Here is an 18,752-nt window from a genome sequence, read left to right on the forward strand (position 1 = left end):
AGCATTCATCCTAATATGACTTACCTTTGTTATCCTTCTGTTATCTTCAGATCAATACAGATAACTTTATAAAGGATCAAAAACCCAGTACATTTGAATTGCATCATTCTGTAATAATAACTGCAGGTTTCCTCATTCCTAGACAGTCTGATGGCTCGGGGGTACGACTGTTAACTGCTCCTGTCAGATGAAATAGTTTCGGCACACATAGATGATGTAAATGTCTGAATAATTAGCAAGTCATCATCCCTCATTGATTGTGACTTATTCCTGCTCAAGAAGAAATGTGCTGTGTAAGATACTTGAAATAAAAAACCAACCCCACCATTTTCTTTGTCAAGACCCTATACATGTTCATTTTGTAAAAAAAATAGGTCATTGTCATGAGAACAGATAACTTTTCCAACATAGCCAAAAGTCAAAGAGCTGGTCGTTGATTTTCTAATTTTTTGACAAGATAATGTAATTTACTGTGGAGGATATTTGTGTCTCTTATTTCATTAGTGATCAATTGCATTTGCCTTTTCTTTATGTTCTTGTTGTACAAACTGTTTTTCACACAATGTGGAAAGTATTAGTATCTGCAGGAAATAAAGGGACTCTCAATCTGTAGTGTAAGCAAATTTGAACAGTTGGTGTGCACATGAAAATAAACTACAACAGTGGTTCATCTTTAATAAAGAGCTGTGATTTAAAAAAAAAAAAAAAGGTCAGTCATTTTTAAATATATTAATCCTGTGACAAAGATAGAAGAAACCCTTCATGTTGCTGTTTGGCAATGAGCTTTGCTCATGGGTTCATAAAAGCCCTCACTTTATATCACCCATAGTCTCACCACGGCCGAGCTGATCAGTGCTCATTGGCTGCAGGTCCCTGTCGTTTTTTTTAATTAATATTCCCTTAGCGAGTGCAGTTCCTCTCTCCTTCCTCCTCTTTGTCTATATGACGTCGACCAGTGTGTGAGCAGCGCCCTCGATGGCCTGGCTCAGGACTGACAGGTGGTAGTGCACTTTGTCCCAGTCACTGGATTGTCCTGATGACTCAGCGTTGGCAAAGGCATCAGCCAGACCTGGGAAGGTTGGCTTGCCGGCACTACTTGAGGCCCAGATAACATGCCTGTGTGAATTACAGGGAAATAAAGAGTGATATAACAATTATAGGCAACTGAACAATTGAGATGTGCTAAGTCATAGGGAGGCGGTTAATCACTGTAACATGGCATGAGGAGAGTAGTGGAAGAGGAAGTCACAGAGAGGAAAAAATAAAGAAACGATTTTTAAAGCACTGTCTCTCATCTGCCTGCACTTCTCAGCTCAACCTCTCACCTTCACACTTTGTCTGTGTTTGGGTCCACTCTTTACTGACATTGTGGTAAAACAAAAGTGACTTGAGGAGTCCTGCAGAAGCATTTTCTATTAACCCTTTTGAGTCAGAAGATCTTACTTAAAACAGTTGCTTTTACCAGGGTAATTAAAAATAGGAAAAACTTTACTGGGCCCTCATTTCTGCTACTGTCCTATACCTTGTGGCCATCAAGTACATTGCACTGTGCAAACTACACATGGTACATATGCTACACAACTACACATACAGCTTCTTTAGATTTTAAAATGCAGCACCAGAAACCAACATGCACTCCCCAGGGCTTTTAAGCTCACACATCATCATCTTACCTGTATGCATATTTATCTGGGAAGGCCAGAGGGTCCAAGAAGGCTCGGTCCAACAGCATGAGCTGGTCGTTGATCCTTCTGACCTTCAGCGGTCTAAGAGGAGAGAGACAGAAAGAGGGTGGGGGGGGCGGCATTCGTTTCTATTTGGACGGCAAAGGAGGTACAAAATATGTATGTTTGCTTTCTTACGTTTCATTTGCCAGGTCTGAACTGCGAATCACCTCATCCAAATGAGTAGCTGCACTGCGAAAGCTGGCCACTGCGTATTTCAGTGGTTCTGAAACAAGACACAGATCAGCTGTGCAGCCTCTTGGCAAAGACTTCACCCTCTGTTTGTTCTTTTCTTAAGTTCAGCCTGCAGATAGTTTTTGTTTGCACTCTTTTTATTGTCTTCCGTTTTTTCCAGGGACATAGACTGTTTTGGTTCACGTCAGAGACATTGTTAACCTCAGATCCCACAATTAGATGTAATTTAGTAAGTCAAATGATTATTTCAGCGACCTTGGCTCCTTTAGAAACACTGAAGTCCTGTCCTGACATATTGGAACATAAAACCCAGATGAAATGAATTGACCTGCATAGCATTTCTGTTGGTGTGTGTTGTGTGCTGCGATATTCCCCTGCATCACTCAAGCATCTCTAACTGTCCTGTGCTTACCCATGGAGATTTCCCTAGCTTGCAGTTGGTGCTGATATAGGGTGACTGCTGTGTTGAGGTAGTCCTCCAGGCTCTCTGCGTAGTCACTGCAGTTTAATGGCAACACCAGGCTGTCAGCCAGTCGGATCAGGATGTTTCCTGCTGTCCTGGCAATGGCCTGGTGACTGACGAATCCTGAGAGGAGGAAGTGGTAGCATGATAAGTTTCTGCTGTCTTTCCTGTTTTCAAACTTGACAACATAAGATGGAATAACTGAGTAGAAATGGTTTGGCTGAGAAATACAAGGGGTTTTGTTAAATATTCCAGATTTTTGAATGATATAACATTAAATAAAGCATAATCTGCATTATTGAGACAGAAAAAAAGTTTGCAATAACATGAGTGACATCATTGCTCACCAGGATCAATGAACTTTGAAGCGTAGTCAAAGGTGTCGTATGCTGTGTGGTACGCTGGGTATATCCGAGCATTTGTTTTACTCTGTATGAAGAACAATAACCATAACCAGTTGGCAGCGGAGGAAGATTGTGTTTTGGAACCAATGAAGAGTTCAATACATGTCAGCAACACTGACAACAATCTATTACAGTAGATCAAAGGCAGAGAGTCTTGCATACCCTGTCGTATGTGTATGAAATGTCCATGGAAGTGATGCCCAGGTAATGGACAAAGGCAGCGTAGTCACTCCCTGCTCCTGACAAGTATCCCACCCTGTCAAATAAAGACAAGAAACATCTTTGAGTGCATGAGAGACCTGAGATGTCCGTGGGGACACATTCATTATACTTAAATATGATCATGTTCAAGATGCAAATCAACACAAGAGACAGAGAATAAACTACATATTGTATGCTAGGTACATTTGCAATGTAATGATTTGTCAAATGCTTAAAGACAAAAGAATGTGGGGATAATCTAATGAGGTGCTGCCTGTTAAATAATAACAGGCAGGAATATTGTACCCCATGCACTCTGTTGTTGCTGAGAATGCATGCTCCTTTTCAGCTGCAAAATATTAGATCCACACATTTACATCCATGCAGTCAAACAACAGTTTGTTGGCTATCAGGGGCCTAGTTACCTCTGCTTAGGCTTTCTACTGAAGAGCATTTTCACAATCAAGGTGGGTTATTGTTTCTCAATCACTCTTTTAACAGTTAACCAGCTAACCTTGGTGTGTCAAATGTGCAATCGCAAGTCAAAACAAGGTGTGGGAAAATTAGAGAGGTTAAACTGTTCATTACTTGGGAATGTGTCCATGGGCCGGGCTTGTCCTGTTGGCATATCGAATCCAGTTGTCATACACAGATGTGGAGTCCAGTCCAGGTGCATCGACCTAGGGAACAAACACACTTTCATGTGACAGGTTCCTGTTGGTGTGTGGACTGTTGTTATGTTTTTATTTTCAAGTTAAAATGCTGGAACACAAAAGTTTTAAAGAGCTCACCTGTTTTGTGGCTTTAAAGATGACGTTCTGTAGTGATGGCATCCCAGAAGCCCTGAGAGTGGCGTTGGCTGCGCAGTGTAGGATTAATGTATTAATGTATTTAATATTTTGTACCACAAAATAATACATGTCTGTCAACTAGATAGCTTGAAGAACATTCCTACAAACATCTGGGGGCTAAATTATCATCCATCATTCAAATTTTGTTTTTAGGAATTTGTGATCGTTTTTCCAAATTTAATGGCTGCATCTGCCACTAACAAGTCATTAGATATTTAAAGTTTTTTTCTAATAGGTAGGGCAGCAGGAGCTTCTTACCAAAAACAGCTATATCCACATTAATATAAGCAACAGTTCGCTCACTGAGCTTGGTGAAGTATTGCTGGAGAAAAGACAAGAACAAGGTCATATTGGTCACTTTACGTAATTTAACAAGCAATACTTAAAGCAAATGCAGATCATGGAATAATCGTTAATTTAGTGGAATAATGGTAAATTTATTGTAAGTTGTACAAGTAAAGAGTAAAAAACTCAGCAAAATTACATATTTGTTATATAGGATTGTCCATCTTAATTTTGCTAACATTAACCATCATTAGCTACCGGTCATACTAGGCCAAGAAGGGTTGTATCAGCAAAACTCCTGAGTGAATTGAGAAACGCATGAACATATTCCTTGGTGGATTAATTGCAAAATCACCTCTGTGTATTCCGCAGACCCAATAAGGCCAAACTCCTCCGCTCCCCAGCTTCCAAATATAATGGACCTGCGAGGCCTCCATTTGCCTAAAATCAAGAGAGATTCAAATTTGAACCAGCACTATAAACGAAACAATTTGTCTTTCTTTCAGCTATGACTGCCCTCACCCTGCTTCACCATCGTGCCCAGCACTCTGGTCAATTCCAGCATGACCGACGTCCCACTGCTCGGGTCGATGGCACCATGAACCCAACTGTCCCTGTGGTTCCCATAGATCACATACCTGTCTGTGGACACACACACACACACACACACACACACACACACACACACACACACACACCACACACACACACACACACACACACACACACACACACACACACACACACACACAGTACAAACACAGAGCAGAGGAATTACAAGCTGCAAATAGATTATATAAAATGGCTGTTTTTGGACTTTGTCACCAGTCTCACCTGGCTCGACACTCCCTCTGATAACTCCCATCACATTGGAGGAGTTTTTCAGTTCTTCATGGTTGAAGATGTCCAGTTTCACTTCACTGGAAAAATTCAGAAGTATCAAGCAAGAAAAAATGGAGACAAAGGATTTCCAACTGCAACACTGCTGATTCATCTCTAACAGGAGATTCTAGTTAGAAAAAATGATTTTACTCTCTACTGTGGGAGCTGAAAAAGTCTAGTATGTCATTGAAAATGATAAATTTGTCAACCTTAGCCTTAACAGACATAATATGTGAATTAAAAATGAACAGTTTGATGTTTCTTTTATAATTTAAACAGGTCCATTGCTTTATAATTCTACTAGATCAAGTTTAAATGCAGCTAATGCCTTTATTTGTCTGGCAGTTGACTACCTGTTGTTGAAAGCAGATGTGGGTTTGAACCCCGGACCGCCAAAGTTGTAGGTACAGTTGAATGCTCCATGCCATGCAGCTGGAGCTGCTGTTCCACCTAGCTCACTAAAATGACGAGGAAAAAACAAGTCAGAATGACTTCATAAACAACGATTTTGTAATGTAATAATTCCACAAGCAGATTTTTTCTCATTACAAACCAGATAAGCCTGTAGGCATCCTCAAATCCTATTGGTTGAATTGGAATGGGAGGGATCCCTGTGATGTTCTCGGTTGAAATTCTGTAGGTTTCATCTGCAAAAGAATTTATTATTTTGAAGAATTTATAGAAAAGTGTAATATTAAAATAAAAACGATTTAAATGGCCTGATTTAATCTTTGTATGGATCTTGGAAGATGTTATAAAAGTCCCTCCCTGGATTGTATTGGAGTCGAAGTGCAGCATTAGAAGAATAAACACACAATAAAAAAGGAAAAAATATTGTGTTCCATTTTTACACAAGTCACGGGTTACCTTTGGCAGCCAGGTAGGGTGTGAGCAAGTCTCCATAGCGACTGTTGAAGGAGCCTCTCTCCACTCCAGACGGCGGCATGTACCAGGAGTGAGGATACGTCTCATTGATGTCTGACATGAGACCATCGTTGATGTCCAAAGGGTCTGTGTAGACAAGCACACCAATGACTCCGTAGGGGGCTGCGTTGATGGCCTGCATGAGACACACATGGCATTTGATTAACAGCACAATTTTATTAACATGATTCATTAATTTAAAACTTGTAATGAACTTATTTTAACAGCCATTTCCACCTGGAAGCATTACACTGATATTATTCTTCTACTAATGGCCATTGAACTCCATTGAAAACCTCTCTGTATGTACGCTTCAACCAACCTTATATTTTGTGCTCAAAATGTGTGCATATTCTTTCTTTCTGTTCAGTGTTGACTCATCTGGCCATTTAACTGTCAAATAAATACCCTTTAGCTGATAGGAAGTGGTTCAAACTGTGGTGGTACAGACTAACATGGTGTCGATTGCTGATTGGTGCACTACAAACTTTACAGTCTGTAAGGAGGAGGAGGTTTCCTTGTGTTGACTCCTACTTATTAGGGTGTTTTATACTTCAATTACTCTTTGGCTGATAGTAATTCGTTTACTAGGTTACTAACATTTTGAATTCATGTATACATATGTTTCACAGTGGGATTGCTTCTTTTGACTACCTGTGTAAAGTTCCTCCATCTCTGATAATATGTTGTTCAAATTTGAAATGACTCTTTTTTTAAAGCGGAAAGAAAAAATAACTCTCGTCCACCGTCGGAACTTATCAGTGTGACATCCAGCGGAAGTAAACAACACAAGCGCCTGTATCGTCAGCTGCTCGCACGTGTGGAGCTGGCTGTAAAAAACGATATTGTAGACGTTGCGGAGGTAATTATTCCAACAATGTCCTCAGTTGAGTCTTTGAGAGAGTTTGTCACCGAGCGACTCACTGCCGCTGCTCAAGAAATATTCGGAGTCTTTGAAAAAACTATCTTCCAGTACGAGGAAGAGGTCGACCGTCAGCGCAGACTGCTGGATGTCGTTTGGAAACCTGCAATAAAGCTACACAGGATAGGTGTGTTTAATATGAATGGTTCTTGAATTTTTTTTAAAAATTTGATTCATATATGATCCTGATAGTTAAAATAGAAAACGCATTGCATTTGTTTGTTCAGTCAATTTTCTATCATCCCAGTAGTATCCTATTTATTTTGTTTTCTGTCCCTCCAGAGCTCCCAAAGCAACATGTCTGTGAGGAGGAGGAGGTTCTCTCTGACCAGCAGCTCTGTGTTCAGGAGAGGAACTCCAGTCTGGACCAAGAGGACCCAGAGCCTCCACAGGTTAAAGAGGAACAGGAGGAACCCTGCACCAGTCAGGAGGGAGAGCAGCTTGAACTGAAGCAGGAGACTGAGACCTTTGTGTTGACTCCTAGTGATGAGGAAAGTGACCACAGTAAAGATCAGACTCTGAACATGAGTAACGATGAAAATCAGAGTATGGTGGAAGAAACACCTCTAGGCTACACTTCAGTTGAAAGCTCTGTAGTACCGGAACCAAACGAGGACCACCAGCTCCTCTCACACAACTCTCATGCAGATAAAAGCCAAGATCAGAAAGGAGGCGAGCATGGATCCTCTGAATCCACTAGTAATGCAGAGCCAAAACCGTTACTCCAGTGTGACACATGTGGGAAAGAATTCAAGTTTAAGTCTATTTTTTACAGACATCTGAGAACACACACAGGTGAGAAGCCACATTCTTGCAAAACATGTGGAAACAGTTTTCAATGTAATAGTCACTTGGTCGTCCACATGAGAACACACACAGGTGAGAAGCCACATTCTTGCAACGTATGTGGGAAAGGTTTCATGACGAAATCCGCATTGAAACTTCATATGATGATCCATACAGGTGAGAAGCCACATTCTTGCAACGTATGTGGGAAACGATTCAATGAGAAATCAAAATTGAAACCTCATATGATGATCCATACTGGTGAGAAGCCACATTCTTGCAACGTATGTGGGAAACGATTCATTCAGAAATCAGCATTGAAACTTCATTTGGCGATCCACACAGGTGAGAAGCCACATTCTTGCAAAACATGTGGAAACACTTTTCGATGGAATAGTCAGTTGGTGGTCCACATGAGAACACACACAGGTGAGAACATGAAGCCACATTCTTGCAAAACATGTGGAAACAGTTTTCAATGTAATAGTCACTTGGTCGTCCACATGAGAACACACACAGGTGAGAAGCCACATTCTTGCAACGTATGTGGGAAAGGTTTCATGACGAAATCCGCATTGAAACTTCATATGATGATCCATACTGGTGAGAAGCCACATTCTTGCAACGTATGTGGGAAACGATTCATTCAGAAATCAGCATTGAAACTTCATTTGGCGATCCACACAGGTGAGAAGCCACATTCTTGCAAAACATGAGGAAACACTTTTCGATGGAATAGTCAGTTGGTGGTCCACATGAGAACACACACAGGTGAGAACATGAAGCCACATTCTTGCAAAACATGTGGAAACAGTTTTCAATGTAATAGTCACTTGGTCGTCCACATGAGAACACACACAGGTGAGAAGCCACATTCTTGCAACGTATGTGGGAAAGGTTTCATGACGAATTCCGCATTGAAACTTCATATGATGATCCATACTGGTGAGAAGCCACATTCTTGCAACGTATGTGGGAAACGATTCAATGAGAAATCAAAATTGAAACTTCATATGATGATCCACACAGGTGAGAAGCCACATTCTTGCAACGTATGTGGGAAATGTTTTACCCGTAATAGTGCCTTATTGCGTCACACGAGAAACGTCCACACCGTGGAGAAGCCGTTCATTTGAAAAATATATGGGAGACAATTCAGTTCCTGAGTTGATGGTTCCTAAAAATGTTTGACCAATTATATTTTTCTTTTGGTTTTAGGATTTGTATATTCTCTAGTAATATGAGTGGATTGTGAACGTTGTTGTTAGCGAGAGAAACCCTCTCTCTGTATTGTCATCTTTTCTTTTTTTGTCTACAAAGTATCATTTATTTTAAATTTTTATGTATTTTGTAATCGTATGAACTTGATGAAATTATAGTTGTTTTTGATTTTAAAGGTGGCACACAAACAAATATTCTAGATGGAGTGCTACATGGTGCTGTCACAAATCAACCAAAGCAATAGTAATGAAAAGTGAATAAATTGTAAAGATCAGTGCTCAAAGGGAAGTGAGCAATAAAACTGTCTTTTTTGATCTCATGTATGTATTCTAACAACAAAGCTTCATGAGGTGATGAGGTAAGAATACCAGATTCACACTGAGGTCCAAAGCTTTAAGTATATTCCGTCATCAAAGCTGCAGATGTGTTTCACTCACATCAAGTCGTTGTGAAGAATTGTTCTTTTACGAGTCTTAAGTTATACCGCGCAAGAGGTGTTTTAATGTTGCAAATCACCGGCTTTAGATGGTTCATTTTTGATTTAATACCGTAGCTGATGCATATCAATAGTTTGAGCAGTGGAGCTGCCTCGAGTTGAACAAGCTGTGGTGGAATGTAACTGCATGTACGCAAATGCTGTATTGATGAACCTGGAAGCATTACACTGCTATTATTTTTCTACTAATGGCCATTAAACTCTGAAACCACTCTGTACGCACGCTTTACCCAACCTTATATTTTGTGTTCAAAATGTATGCATATTTTTTTTCTGTTCAGTGTTGACCTATCTGGGCATTTACTGGCAAAATAATAGCCTTTAGCTGATAGGAAGTGGTTCAAACTGTGGTGGTACAGACTTAAATATTGCCGATTTGTGCACTAGCAACTTTACATTCTGTAACGAGGAGGAGGTTTACTTCTGTTGACTGCTACTTATTAGGGTGTTGTACACTTCAATTAATCTTTGGCTGATAGTCATTTTTTTAAATCCCAAATGCCAACTGTTTTACATAGGATTGTATCAAAGTATTTTCTGACCCCTGGTGGCAGGAGCCAGTATTGCACCTCCACATCCTGAGTCAAAGTAAGTGAGTTGAATATTCTCATTTTGCAGCTTTGACATAGAGGATTTATCCTCTATGGAGCTCTGATCGTCATCTTATGTTGCTGTGAACACTAACATATCAAAGTGCAAATTGCCAGATATCCTTGACAAATGTTGCTAAAAAGCATTCATCCTAATATGACTTACCTTTGTTATCCTTCTGTTATCTTCAGATCAATACAGATAACTTTATAAAGGATCAAAAACCCAGTACATTTGAATTGCATCATTCTGTAATAATAACTGCAGGTTTCCTCATTCCTAGACAGTCTGATGGCTCGGGGGTACGACTGTTAACTGCTCCTGTCAGATGAAATAGTTTCGGCACACATAGATGATGTAAATGTCTGAATAATTAGCAAGTCATCATCCCTCATTGATTGTGACTTATTCCTGCTCAAGAAGAAATGTGCTGTGTAAGATACTTGAAATAAAAAACCAACCCCACCATTTTCTTTGTCAAGACCCTATACATGTTCATTTTGTAAAAAAAATAGGTCATTGTCATGAGAACAGATAACTTTTCCAACATAGCCAAAAGTCAAAGAGCTGGTCGTTGATTTTCTAATTTTTTGACAAGATAATGTAATTTACTGTGGAGGATATTTGTGTCTCTTATTTCATTAGTGATCAATTGCATTTGCCTTTTCTTTATGTTCTTGTTGTACAAACTGTTTTTCACACAATGTGGAAAGTATTAGTATCTGCAGGAAATAAAGGGACTCTCAATCTGTAGTGTAAGCAAATTTGAACAGTTGGTGTGCACATGAAAATAAACTACAACAGTGGTTCATCTTTAATAAAGAGCTGTGATTTAAAAAAAAAAAAGGTCAGTCATTTTTAAATATATTAATCCTGTGACAAAGATAGAAGAAACCCTTCATGTTGCTGTTTGGCAATGAGCTTTGCTCATGGGTTCATAAAAGCCCTCACTTTATATCACCCATAGTCTCACCACGGCCGAGCTGATCAGTGCTCATTGGCTGCAGGTCCCTGTCGTTTTTTTTAATTAATATTCCCTTAGCGAGTGCAGTTCCTCTCTCCTTCCTCCTCTTTGTCTATATGACGTCGACCAGTGTGTGAGCAGCGCCCTCGATGGCCTGGCTCAGGACTGACAGGTGGTAGTGCACTTTGTCCCAGTCACTGGATTGTCCTGATGACTCAGCGTTGGCAAAGGCATCAGCCAGACCTGGGAAGGTTGGCTTGCCGGCACTACTTGAGGCCCAGATAACATGCCTGTGTGAATTACAGGGAAATAAAGAGTGATATAACAATTATAGGCAACTGAACAATTGAGATGTGCTAAGTCATAGGGAGGCGGTTAATCACTGTAACATGGCATGAGGAGAGTAGTGGAAGAGGAAGTCACAGAGAGGAAAAAATAAAGAAACGATTTTTAAAGCACTGTCTCTCATCTGCCTGCACTTCTCAGCTCAACCTCTCACCTTCACACTTTGTCTGTGTTTGGGTCCACTCTTTACTGACATTGTGGTAAAACAAAAGTGACTTGAGGAGTCCTGCAGAAGCATTTTCTATTAACCCTTTTGAGTCAGAAGATCTTACTTAAAACAGTTGCTTTTACCAGGGTAATTAAAAATAGGAAAAACTTTACTGGGCCCTCATTTCTGCTACTGTCCTATACCTTGTGGCCATCAAGTACATTGCACTGTGCAAACTACACATGGTACATATGCTACACAACTACACATACAGCTTCTTTAGATTTTAAAATGCAGCACCAGAAACCAACATGCACTCCCCAGGGCTTTTAAGCTCACACATCATCATCTTACCTGTATGCATATTTATCTGGGAAGGCCAGAGGGTCCAAGAAGGCTCGGTCCAACAGCATGAGCTGGTCGTTGATCCTTCTGACCTTCAGCGGTCTAAGAGGAGAGAGACAGAAAGAGGGTGGGGGGGCGGCATTCGTTTCTATTTGGACGGCAAAGGAGGTACAAAATATGTATGTTTGCTTTCTTACGTTTCATTTGCCAGGTCTGAACTGCGAATCACCTCATCCAAATGAGTAGCTGCACTGCGAAAGCTGGCCACTGCGTATTTCAGTGGTTCTGAAACAAGACACAGATCAGCTGTGCAGCCTCTTGGCAAAGACTTCACCCTCTGTTTGTTCTTTTCTTAAGTTCAGCCTGCAGATAGTTTTTGTTTGCACTCTTTTTATTGTCTTCCGTTTTTTCCAGGGACATAGACTGTTTTGGTTCACGTCAGAGACATTGTTAACCTCAGATCCCACAATTAGATGTAATTTAGTAAGTCAAATGATTATTTCAGCGACCTTGGCTCCTTTAGAAACACTGAAGTCCTGTCCTGACATATTGGAACATAAAACCCAGATGAAATGAATTGACCTGCATAGCATTTCTGTTGGTGTGTGTTGTGTGCTGCGATATTCCCCTGCATCACTCAAGCATCTCTAACTGTCCTGTGCTTACCCATGGAGATTTCCCTAGCTTGCAGTTGGTGCTGATATAGGGTGACTGCTGTGTTGAGGTAGTCCTCCAGGCTCTCTGCGTAGTCACTGCAGTTTAATGGCAACACCAGGCTGTCAGCCAGTCGGATCAGGATGTTTCCTGCTGTCCTGGCAATGGCCTGGTGACTGACGAATCCTGAGAGGAGGAAGTGGTAGCATGATAAGTTTCTGCTGTCTTTCCTGTTTTCAAACTTGACAACATAAGATGGAATAACTGAGTAGAAATGGTTTGGCTGAGAAATACAAGGGGTTTTGTTAAATATTCCAGATTTTTGAATGATATAACATTAAATAAAGCATAATCTGCATTATTGAGACAGAAAAAAAAGTTTGCAATAACATGAGTGACATCATTGCTCACCAGGATCAATGAACTTTGAAGCGTAGTCAAAGGTGTCGTATGCTGTGTGGTACGCTGGGTATATCCGAGCATTTGTTTTACTCTGTATGAAGAACAATAACCATAACCAGTTGGCAGCGGAGGAAGATTGTGTTTTGGAACCAATGAAGAGTTCAATACATGTCAGCAACACTGACAACAATCTATTACAGTAGATCAAAGGCAGAGAGTCTTGCATACCCTGTCGTATGTGTATGAAATGTCCATGGAAGTGATGCCCAGGTAATGGACAAAGGCAGCGTAGTCACTCCCTGCTCCTGACAAGTATCCCACCCTGTCAAATAAAGACAAGAAACATCTTTGAGTGCATGAGAGACCTGAGATGTCCGTGGGGACACATTCATTATACTTAAATATGATCATGTTCAAGATGCAAATCAACACAAGAGACAGAGAATAAACTACATATTGTATGCTAGGTACATTTGCAATGTAATGATTTGTCAAATGCTTAAAGACAAAAGAATGTGGGGATAATCTAATGAGGTGCTGCCTGTTAAATAATAACAGGCAGGAATATTGTACCCCATGCACTCTGTTGTTGCTGAGAATGCATGCTCCTTTTCAGCTGCAAAATATTAGATCCACACATTTACATCCATGCAGTCAAACAACAGTTTGTTGGCTATCAGGGGCCTAGTTACCTCTGCTTAGGCTTTCTACTGAAGAGCATTTTCACAATCAAGGTGGGTTATTGTTTCTCAATCACTCTTTTAACAGTTAACCAGCTAACCTTGGTGTGTCAAATGTGCAATCGCAAGTCAAAACAAGGTGTGGGAAAATTAGAGAGGTTAAACTGTTCATTACTTGGGAATGTGTCCATGGGCCGGGCTTGTCCTGTTGGCATATCGAATCCAGTTGTCATACACAGATGTGGAGTCCAGTCCAGGTGCATCGACCTAGGGAACAAACACACTTTCATGTGACAGGTTCCTGTTGGTGTGTGGACTGTTGTTATGTTTTTATTTTCAAGTTAAAATGCTGGAACACAAAAGTTTTAAAGAGCTCACCTGTTTTGTGGCTTTAAAGATGACGTTCTGTAGTGATGGCATCCCAGAAGCCCTGAGAGTGGCGTTGGCTGCGCAGTGTAGGATTAATGTATTAATGTATTTAATATTTTGTACCACAAAATAATACATGTCTGTCAACTAGATAGCTTGAAGAACATTCCTACAAACATCTGGGGGCTAAATTATCATCCATCATTCAAATTTTGTTTTTAGGAATTTGTGATCGTTTTTCCAAATTTAATGGCTGCATCTGCCACTAACAAGTCATTAGATATTTAAAGTTTTTTTCTAATAGGTAGGGCAGCAGGAGCTTCTTACCAAAAACAGCTATATCCACATTAATATAAGCAACAGTTCGCTCACTGAGCTTGGTGAAGTATTGCTGGAGAAAAGACAAGAACAAGGTCATATTGGTCACTTTACGTAATTTAACAAGCAATACTTAAAGCAAATGCAGATCATGGAATAATCGTTAATTTAGTGGAATAATGGTAAATTTATTGTAAGTTGTACAAGTAAAGAGTAAAAAACTCAGCAAAATTACATATTTGTTATATAGGATTGTCCATCTTAATTTTGCTAACATTAACCATCATTAGCTACCGGTCATACTAGGCCAAGAAGGGTTGTATCAGCAAAACTCCTGAGTGAATTGAGAAACGCATGAACATATTCCTTGGTGGATTAATTGCAAAATCACCTCTGTGTATTCCGCAGACCCAATAAGGCCAAACTCCTCCGCTCCCCAGCTTCCAAATATAATGGACCTGCGAGGCCTCCATTTGCCTAAAATCAAGAGAGATTCAAATTTGAACCAGCACTATAAACGAAACAATTTGTCTTTCTTTCAGCTATGACTGCCCTCACCCTGCTTCACCATCGTGCCCAGCACTCTGGTCAATTCCAGCATGACCGACGTCCCACTGCTCGGGTCGATGGCACCATGAACCCAACTGTCCCTGTGGTTCCCATAGATCACATACCTGTCTGTGGACACACACACACACACACACACACACACACACACACACACACACACACACACACACACACACACACACACACACACACACACACACACACACACACACACACACACACACACACAGTACAAACACAGAGCAGAGGAATTACAAGCTGCAAATAGATTATATAAAATGGCTGTTTTTGGACTTTGTCACCAGTCTCACCTGGCTCGACACTCCCTCTGATAACTCCCATCACATTGGAGGAGTTTTTCAGTTCTTCATGGTTGAAGATGTCCAGTTTCACTTCACTGGAAAAATTCAGAAGTATCAAGCAACAAATAATGGAGACAAAGGATTTCCAACTGCAACACTGCTGATTCATCTCTAACAGGAGATTCTAGTTAGAAAAAATGATTTTACTCTCTACTGTGGGAGCTGAAAAAGTCTAGTATGTCATTGAAAATGATAAATTTGTCAACCTTAGCCTTAACAGACATAATATGTGAATTAAAAATGAACAGTTTGATGTTTCTTTTATAATTTAAACAGGTCCATTGCTTTATAATTCTACTAGATCAAGTTTAAATGCAGCTAATGCCTTTATTTGTCTGGCAGTTGACTACCTGTTGTTGAAAGCAGATGTGGGTTTGAACCCCGGACCGCCAAAGTTGTAGGTACAGTTGAATGCTCCATGCCATGCAGCTGGAGCTGCTGTTCCACCTAGCTCACTAAAATGACGAGGAAAAAACAAGTCAGAATGACTTCATAAACAACGATTTTGTAATGTAATAATTCCACAAGCAGATTTTTTCTCATTACAAACCAGATAAGCCTGTAGGCATCCTCAAATCCTATTGGTTGAATTGGAATGGGAGGGATCCCTGTGATGTTCTCGGTTGAAATTCTGTAGGTTTCATCTGCAAAAGAATTTATTATTTTGAAGAATTTATAGAAAAGTGTAATATTAAAATAAAAACGATTTAAATGGCCTGATTTAATCTTTGTATGGATCTTGGAAGATGTTATAAAAGTCCCTCCCTGGATTGTATTGGAGTCGAAGTGCAGCATTAGAAGAATAAACACACAATAAAAAAGGAAAAAATATTGTGTTCCATTTTTACACAAGTCACGGGTTACCTTTGGCAGCCAGGTAGGGTGTGAGCAAGTCTCCATAGCGACTGTTGAAGGAGCCTCTCTCCACTCCAGACGGCGGCATGTACCAGGAGTGAGGATACGTCTCATTGATGTCTGACATGAGACCATCGTTGATGTCCAAAGGGTCTGTGTAGACAAGCACACCAATGACTCCGTAGGGGGCTGCGTTGATGGCCTGCATGAGACACACATGGCATTTGATTAACAGCACAATTTTATTAACATGATTCATTAATTTAAAACTTGTAATGAACTTATTTTAACAGCCATTTCCACCTGGAAGCATTACACTGATATTATTCTTCTACTAATGGCCATTGAACTCCATTGAAAACCTCTCTGTATGTACGCTTCAACCAACCTTATATTTTGTGCTCAAAATGTGTGCATATTCTTTCTTTCTGTTCAGTGTTGACTCATCTGGCCATTTAACTGTCAAATAAATACCCTTTAGCTGATAGGAAGTGGTTCAAACTGTGGTGGTACAGACTAACATGGTGTCGATTGCTGATTGGTGCACTACAAACTTTACAGTCTGTAAGGAGGAGGAGGTTTCCTTGTGTTGACTCCTACTTATTAGGGTGTTTTATACTTCAATTACTCTTTGGCTGATAGTAATTCGTTTACTAGGTTACTAACATTTTGAATTCATGTATACATATGTTTCACAGTGGTATTGCTTCTTTTGACTACCTGTGTAAAGTTCCTCCATCTCTTCTAATATGTTGTTCAAATTTGAAATGACTGTCTTTTTTTAAAGCGGAAATAAAAAATAACTCTCGTCCACCGTCGGAACTTATCAGTGTGACATCCAGCGGAAGTAAACAACACAAGCGCCTGTATCGTCAGCTGCTCGCACGTGTGGAGCTGGCTGTAAAAAACGATATTGTAGACGTTGCGGAGGTAATTATTCCAACAATGTCCTCAGTTGAGTCTTTGAGAGAGTTTGTCACCGAGCGACTCACTGCCGCTGCTCAAGAAATATTCGGAGTCTTTGAAAAAACTATCTTCCAGTACGAGGAAGAGGTCGACCGTCAGCGCAGACTGCTGGATGTCGTTTGGAAACCTGCAATAAAGCTACACAGGATAGGTGTGTTTAATATGAATGGTTCTTGAAAAAAAAAAGAATTGATTTGATTCATATATGATCCTGATAGTTAAAATAGAAAACGCATTGCATTTGTTTGTTCAGTCAATTTTCTATCATCCCAGTAGTATCCTATTTATTTTGTTTTCTGTCCCTCCAGAGCTCCCAAAGCAACATGTCTGTGAGGAGGAGGAGGTTCTCTCTGACCAGCAGCTCTGTGTTCAGGAGAGGAACTCCAGTCTGGACCAAGAGGACCCAGAGCCTCCACAGGTTAAAGAGGAACAGGAGGAACCCTGCACCAGTCAGGAGGGAGAGCAGCTTGAACTGAAGCAGGAGACTGAGACCTTTGTGTTGACTCCTAGTGATGAGGAAAGTGACCACGGTAAAGATCAGACTCTGAACATGAGTATTGATGAAAATCAGAGTATGGTGGAAGAAACACCTCTAGGCTACACTTCAGTTGAAAGCTCTGTAGTACCGGAACCAAACGAGGACCACCAGCTCCTCTCACACAACTCTCATGCAGATAAAAGCCAAGATCAGAAAGGAGGCGAGCATGGATCCTCTGAATCCACTAGTAATGCAGAGCCAAAACCGTTATTCAAGTGCGACACATGTGGAAAGAATTCAAGTTTAAGTCTAGTTTTTACAGACATCTGAGAACACACACAGGTGAGAAGCCACATTCTTGCAACGAATGTGGGAAACGATTCAGTCAGAAAGCAACATTGAAACCTCATATGAAAATCCACACAGGTGAGAACATGAAGCCACATTCTTGCAAAACATGTGAAAAGACTTTTCCATCTAATAGTCAGTTGCTGGTCCACATGAGAAAACACACAGGTGAGAAGCCATATTCTTGCAATGTATGTGGGAAAGGATTCAGTGTGAAATCATCATTGACCTTTCACATGAAAATCCACACAGAGGAGAACTTCAAGCCACATTCTTGCAAAACATGTGGAAAAGATTTTCGACATAGTGGTAACTTGGTGGTCCACATGAGAACACACACAGGTGAAAAGCCATATTCTTGCGAAACCTGTGGAAAAGATTTTCGACATAGCAGTGTCTTATTGGTTCACACGAGAAGAGCCCACAAGGGGGAAAAACCGTTCATCTGCAAGACCTGCGGGAACAGATACTTAGCTGCGTTTCAATTGGCAAGGCATGTAAGATGGCATACAGACAAGTAGCCTTGTAGTTGGAAGATACATGGGAGCTCACTCAGTTCTTGAGTTAATAATTCCTGCAAATGTTTGACAAATTAGTTTCTTTTTGGTTTTAGAATTGGTATATACTTCAGTAATATGAGTGGATTGTGAACACAGATGTTTAGCTTGAGAAAACTCTCTGTATTGTTGAGTCAGTTATGTTGTCATCATTACAATGAGACAACTTTTCTTTGTCTACAATGTGTCATTTATTTTATATTTTTATGTTTTTTTGGATTTTATTGGTGGCACAGAAACAAAAATTGTAGATGGAGTGCTACATGGTGCTGTCACAAATCAGCCAAAGCAATAGTAATGAAAAGTGAATGAATTGTAATGATCAGTGCTCAAAGGGAAGTGAGCAATGAAACTGTTTTTTGATCTCATGTATGTATTCTAACAACAAAGCTTCATGAGGTGATGACCAGTCATTGTGAAGAATTGTTCTTTTACGAGTGTGAAGT

The 18,752-nt window shown here is 40.3% G+C and overlaps 4 protein-coding genes across 4 annotated transcripts; 2 read left to right on the forward strand and 2 right to left on the reverse strand.

Annotated features, from left to right (window-relative positions):
* Positions 1-704: 704 nt before the first annotated feature.
* LOC129100710 (aminopeptidase NAALADL1-like) lies at positions 705-6,386 on the reverse strand. Its single transcript, XM_054610151.1, has 16 exons — positions 6,366-6,386; positions 5,873-6,065; positions 5,559-5,652; positions 5,359-5,463; positions 4,958-5,043; positions 4,646-4,765; positions 4,479-4,564; positions 4,097-4,160; positions 3,779-3,846; positions 3,576-3,667; positions 2,949-3,042; positions 2,730-2,811; positions 2,332-2,505; positions 1,863-1,950; positions 1,674-1,766; positions 705-1,116 (listed from the first exon to the last, which is right to left on the reverse strand). Exons 1-16 carry the CDS (start codon positions 6,384-6,386, stop codon positions 939-941), a joined length of 1,638 nt encoding a protein of 545 aa, XP_054466126.1. The 3' UTR covers positions 705-938.
* Positions 6,387-6,708: 322 nt separating this feature from the next.
* On the forward strand, positions 6,709-10,089 carry LOC129101733 (zinc finger protein OZF-like). Its single transcript, XM_054611644.1, has 2 exons — positions 6,709-6,978; positions 7,134-10,089. The coding sequence occupies exons 1-2, from the start codon at positions 6,807-6,809 to the stop codon at positions 8,351-8,353; spliced, it is 1,392 nt and encodes a 463-aa protein (XP_054467619.1). The 5' UTR covers positions 6,709-6,806; the 3' UTR covers positions 8,354-10,089.
* Positions 10,090-10,218: 129 nt separating this feature from the next.
* Positions 10,219-16,480, reverse strand: LOC129100711 (aminopeptidase NAALADL1-like). Its single transcript, XM_054610152.1, has 16 exons — positions 16,460-16,480; positions 15,967-16,159; positions 15,653-15,746; positions 15,453-15,557; positions 15,052-15,137; positions 14,729-14,848; positions 14,562-14,647; positions 14,180-14,243; positions 13,862-13,929; positions 13,659-13,750; positions 13,032-13,125; positions 12,813-12,894; positions 12,414-12,587; positions 11,945-12,032; positions 11,757-11,849; positions 10,219-11,199 (listed from the first exon to the last, which is right to left on the reverse strand). The coding sequence occupies exons 1-16, from the start codon at positions 16,478-16,480 to the stop codon at positions 11,022-11,024; spliced, it is 1,638 nt and encodes a 545-aa protein (XP_054466127.1). The 3' UTR covers positions 10,219-11,021.
* Positions 16,481-16,801: 321 nt separating this feature from the next.
* Positions 16,802-18,332, forward strand: LOC129101737 (zinc finger protein OZF-like). Its single transcript, XM_054611647.1, is given in 3 exon segments — positions 16,802-17,074; positions 17,232-17,693; positions 17,696-18,332. Coding segments are annotated over 3 exon segments (1,209 nt in total). The 5' UTR covers positions 16,802-16,902; the 3' UTR covers positions 18,271-18,332.
* The last annotated feature ends 420 nt before the right edge of the window (positions 18,333-18,752 follow it).

The sequence above is a fragment of the Anoplopoma fimbria genome, chromosome 13 (assembly GCF_027596085.1).
Source record: "Anoplopoma fimbria isolate UVic2021 breed Golden Eagle Sablefish chromosome 13, Afim_UVic_2022, whole genome shotgun sequence".
Classification (NCBI taxonomy): Eukaryota; Metazoa; Chordata; class Actinopteri; order Perciformes; family Anoplopomatidae; genus Anoplopoma; species Anoplopoma fimbria.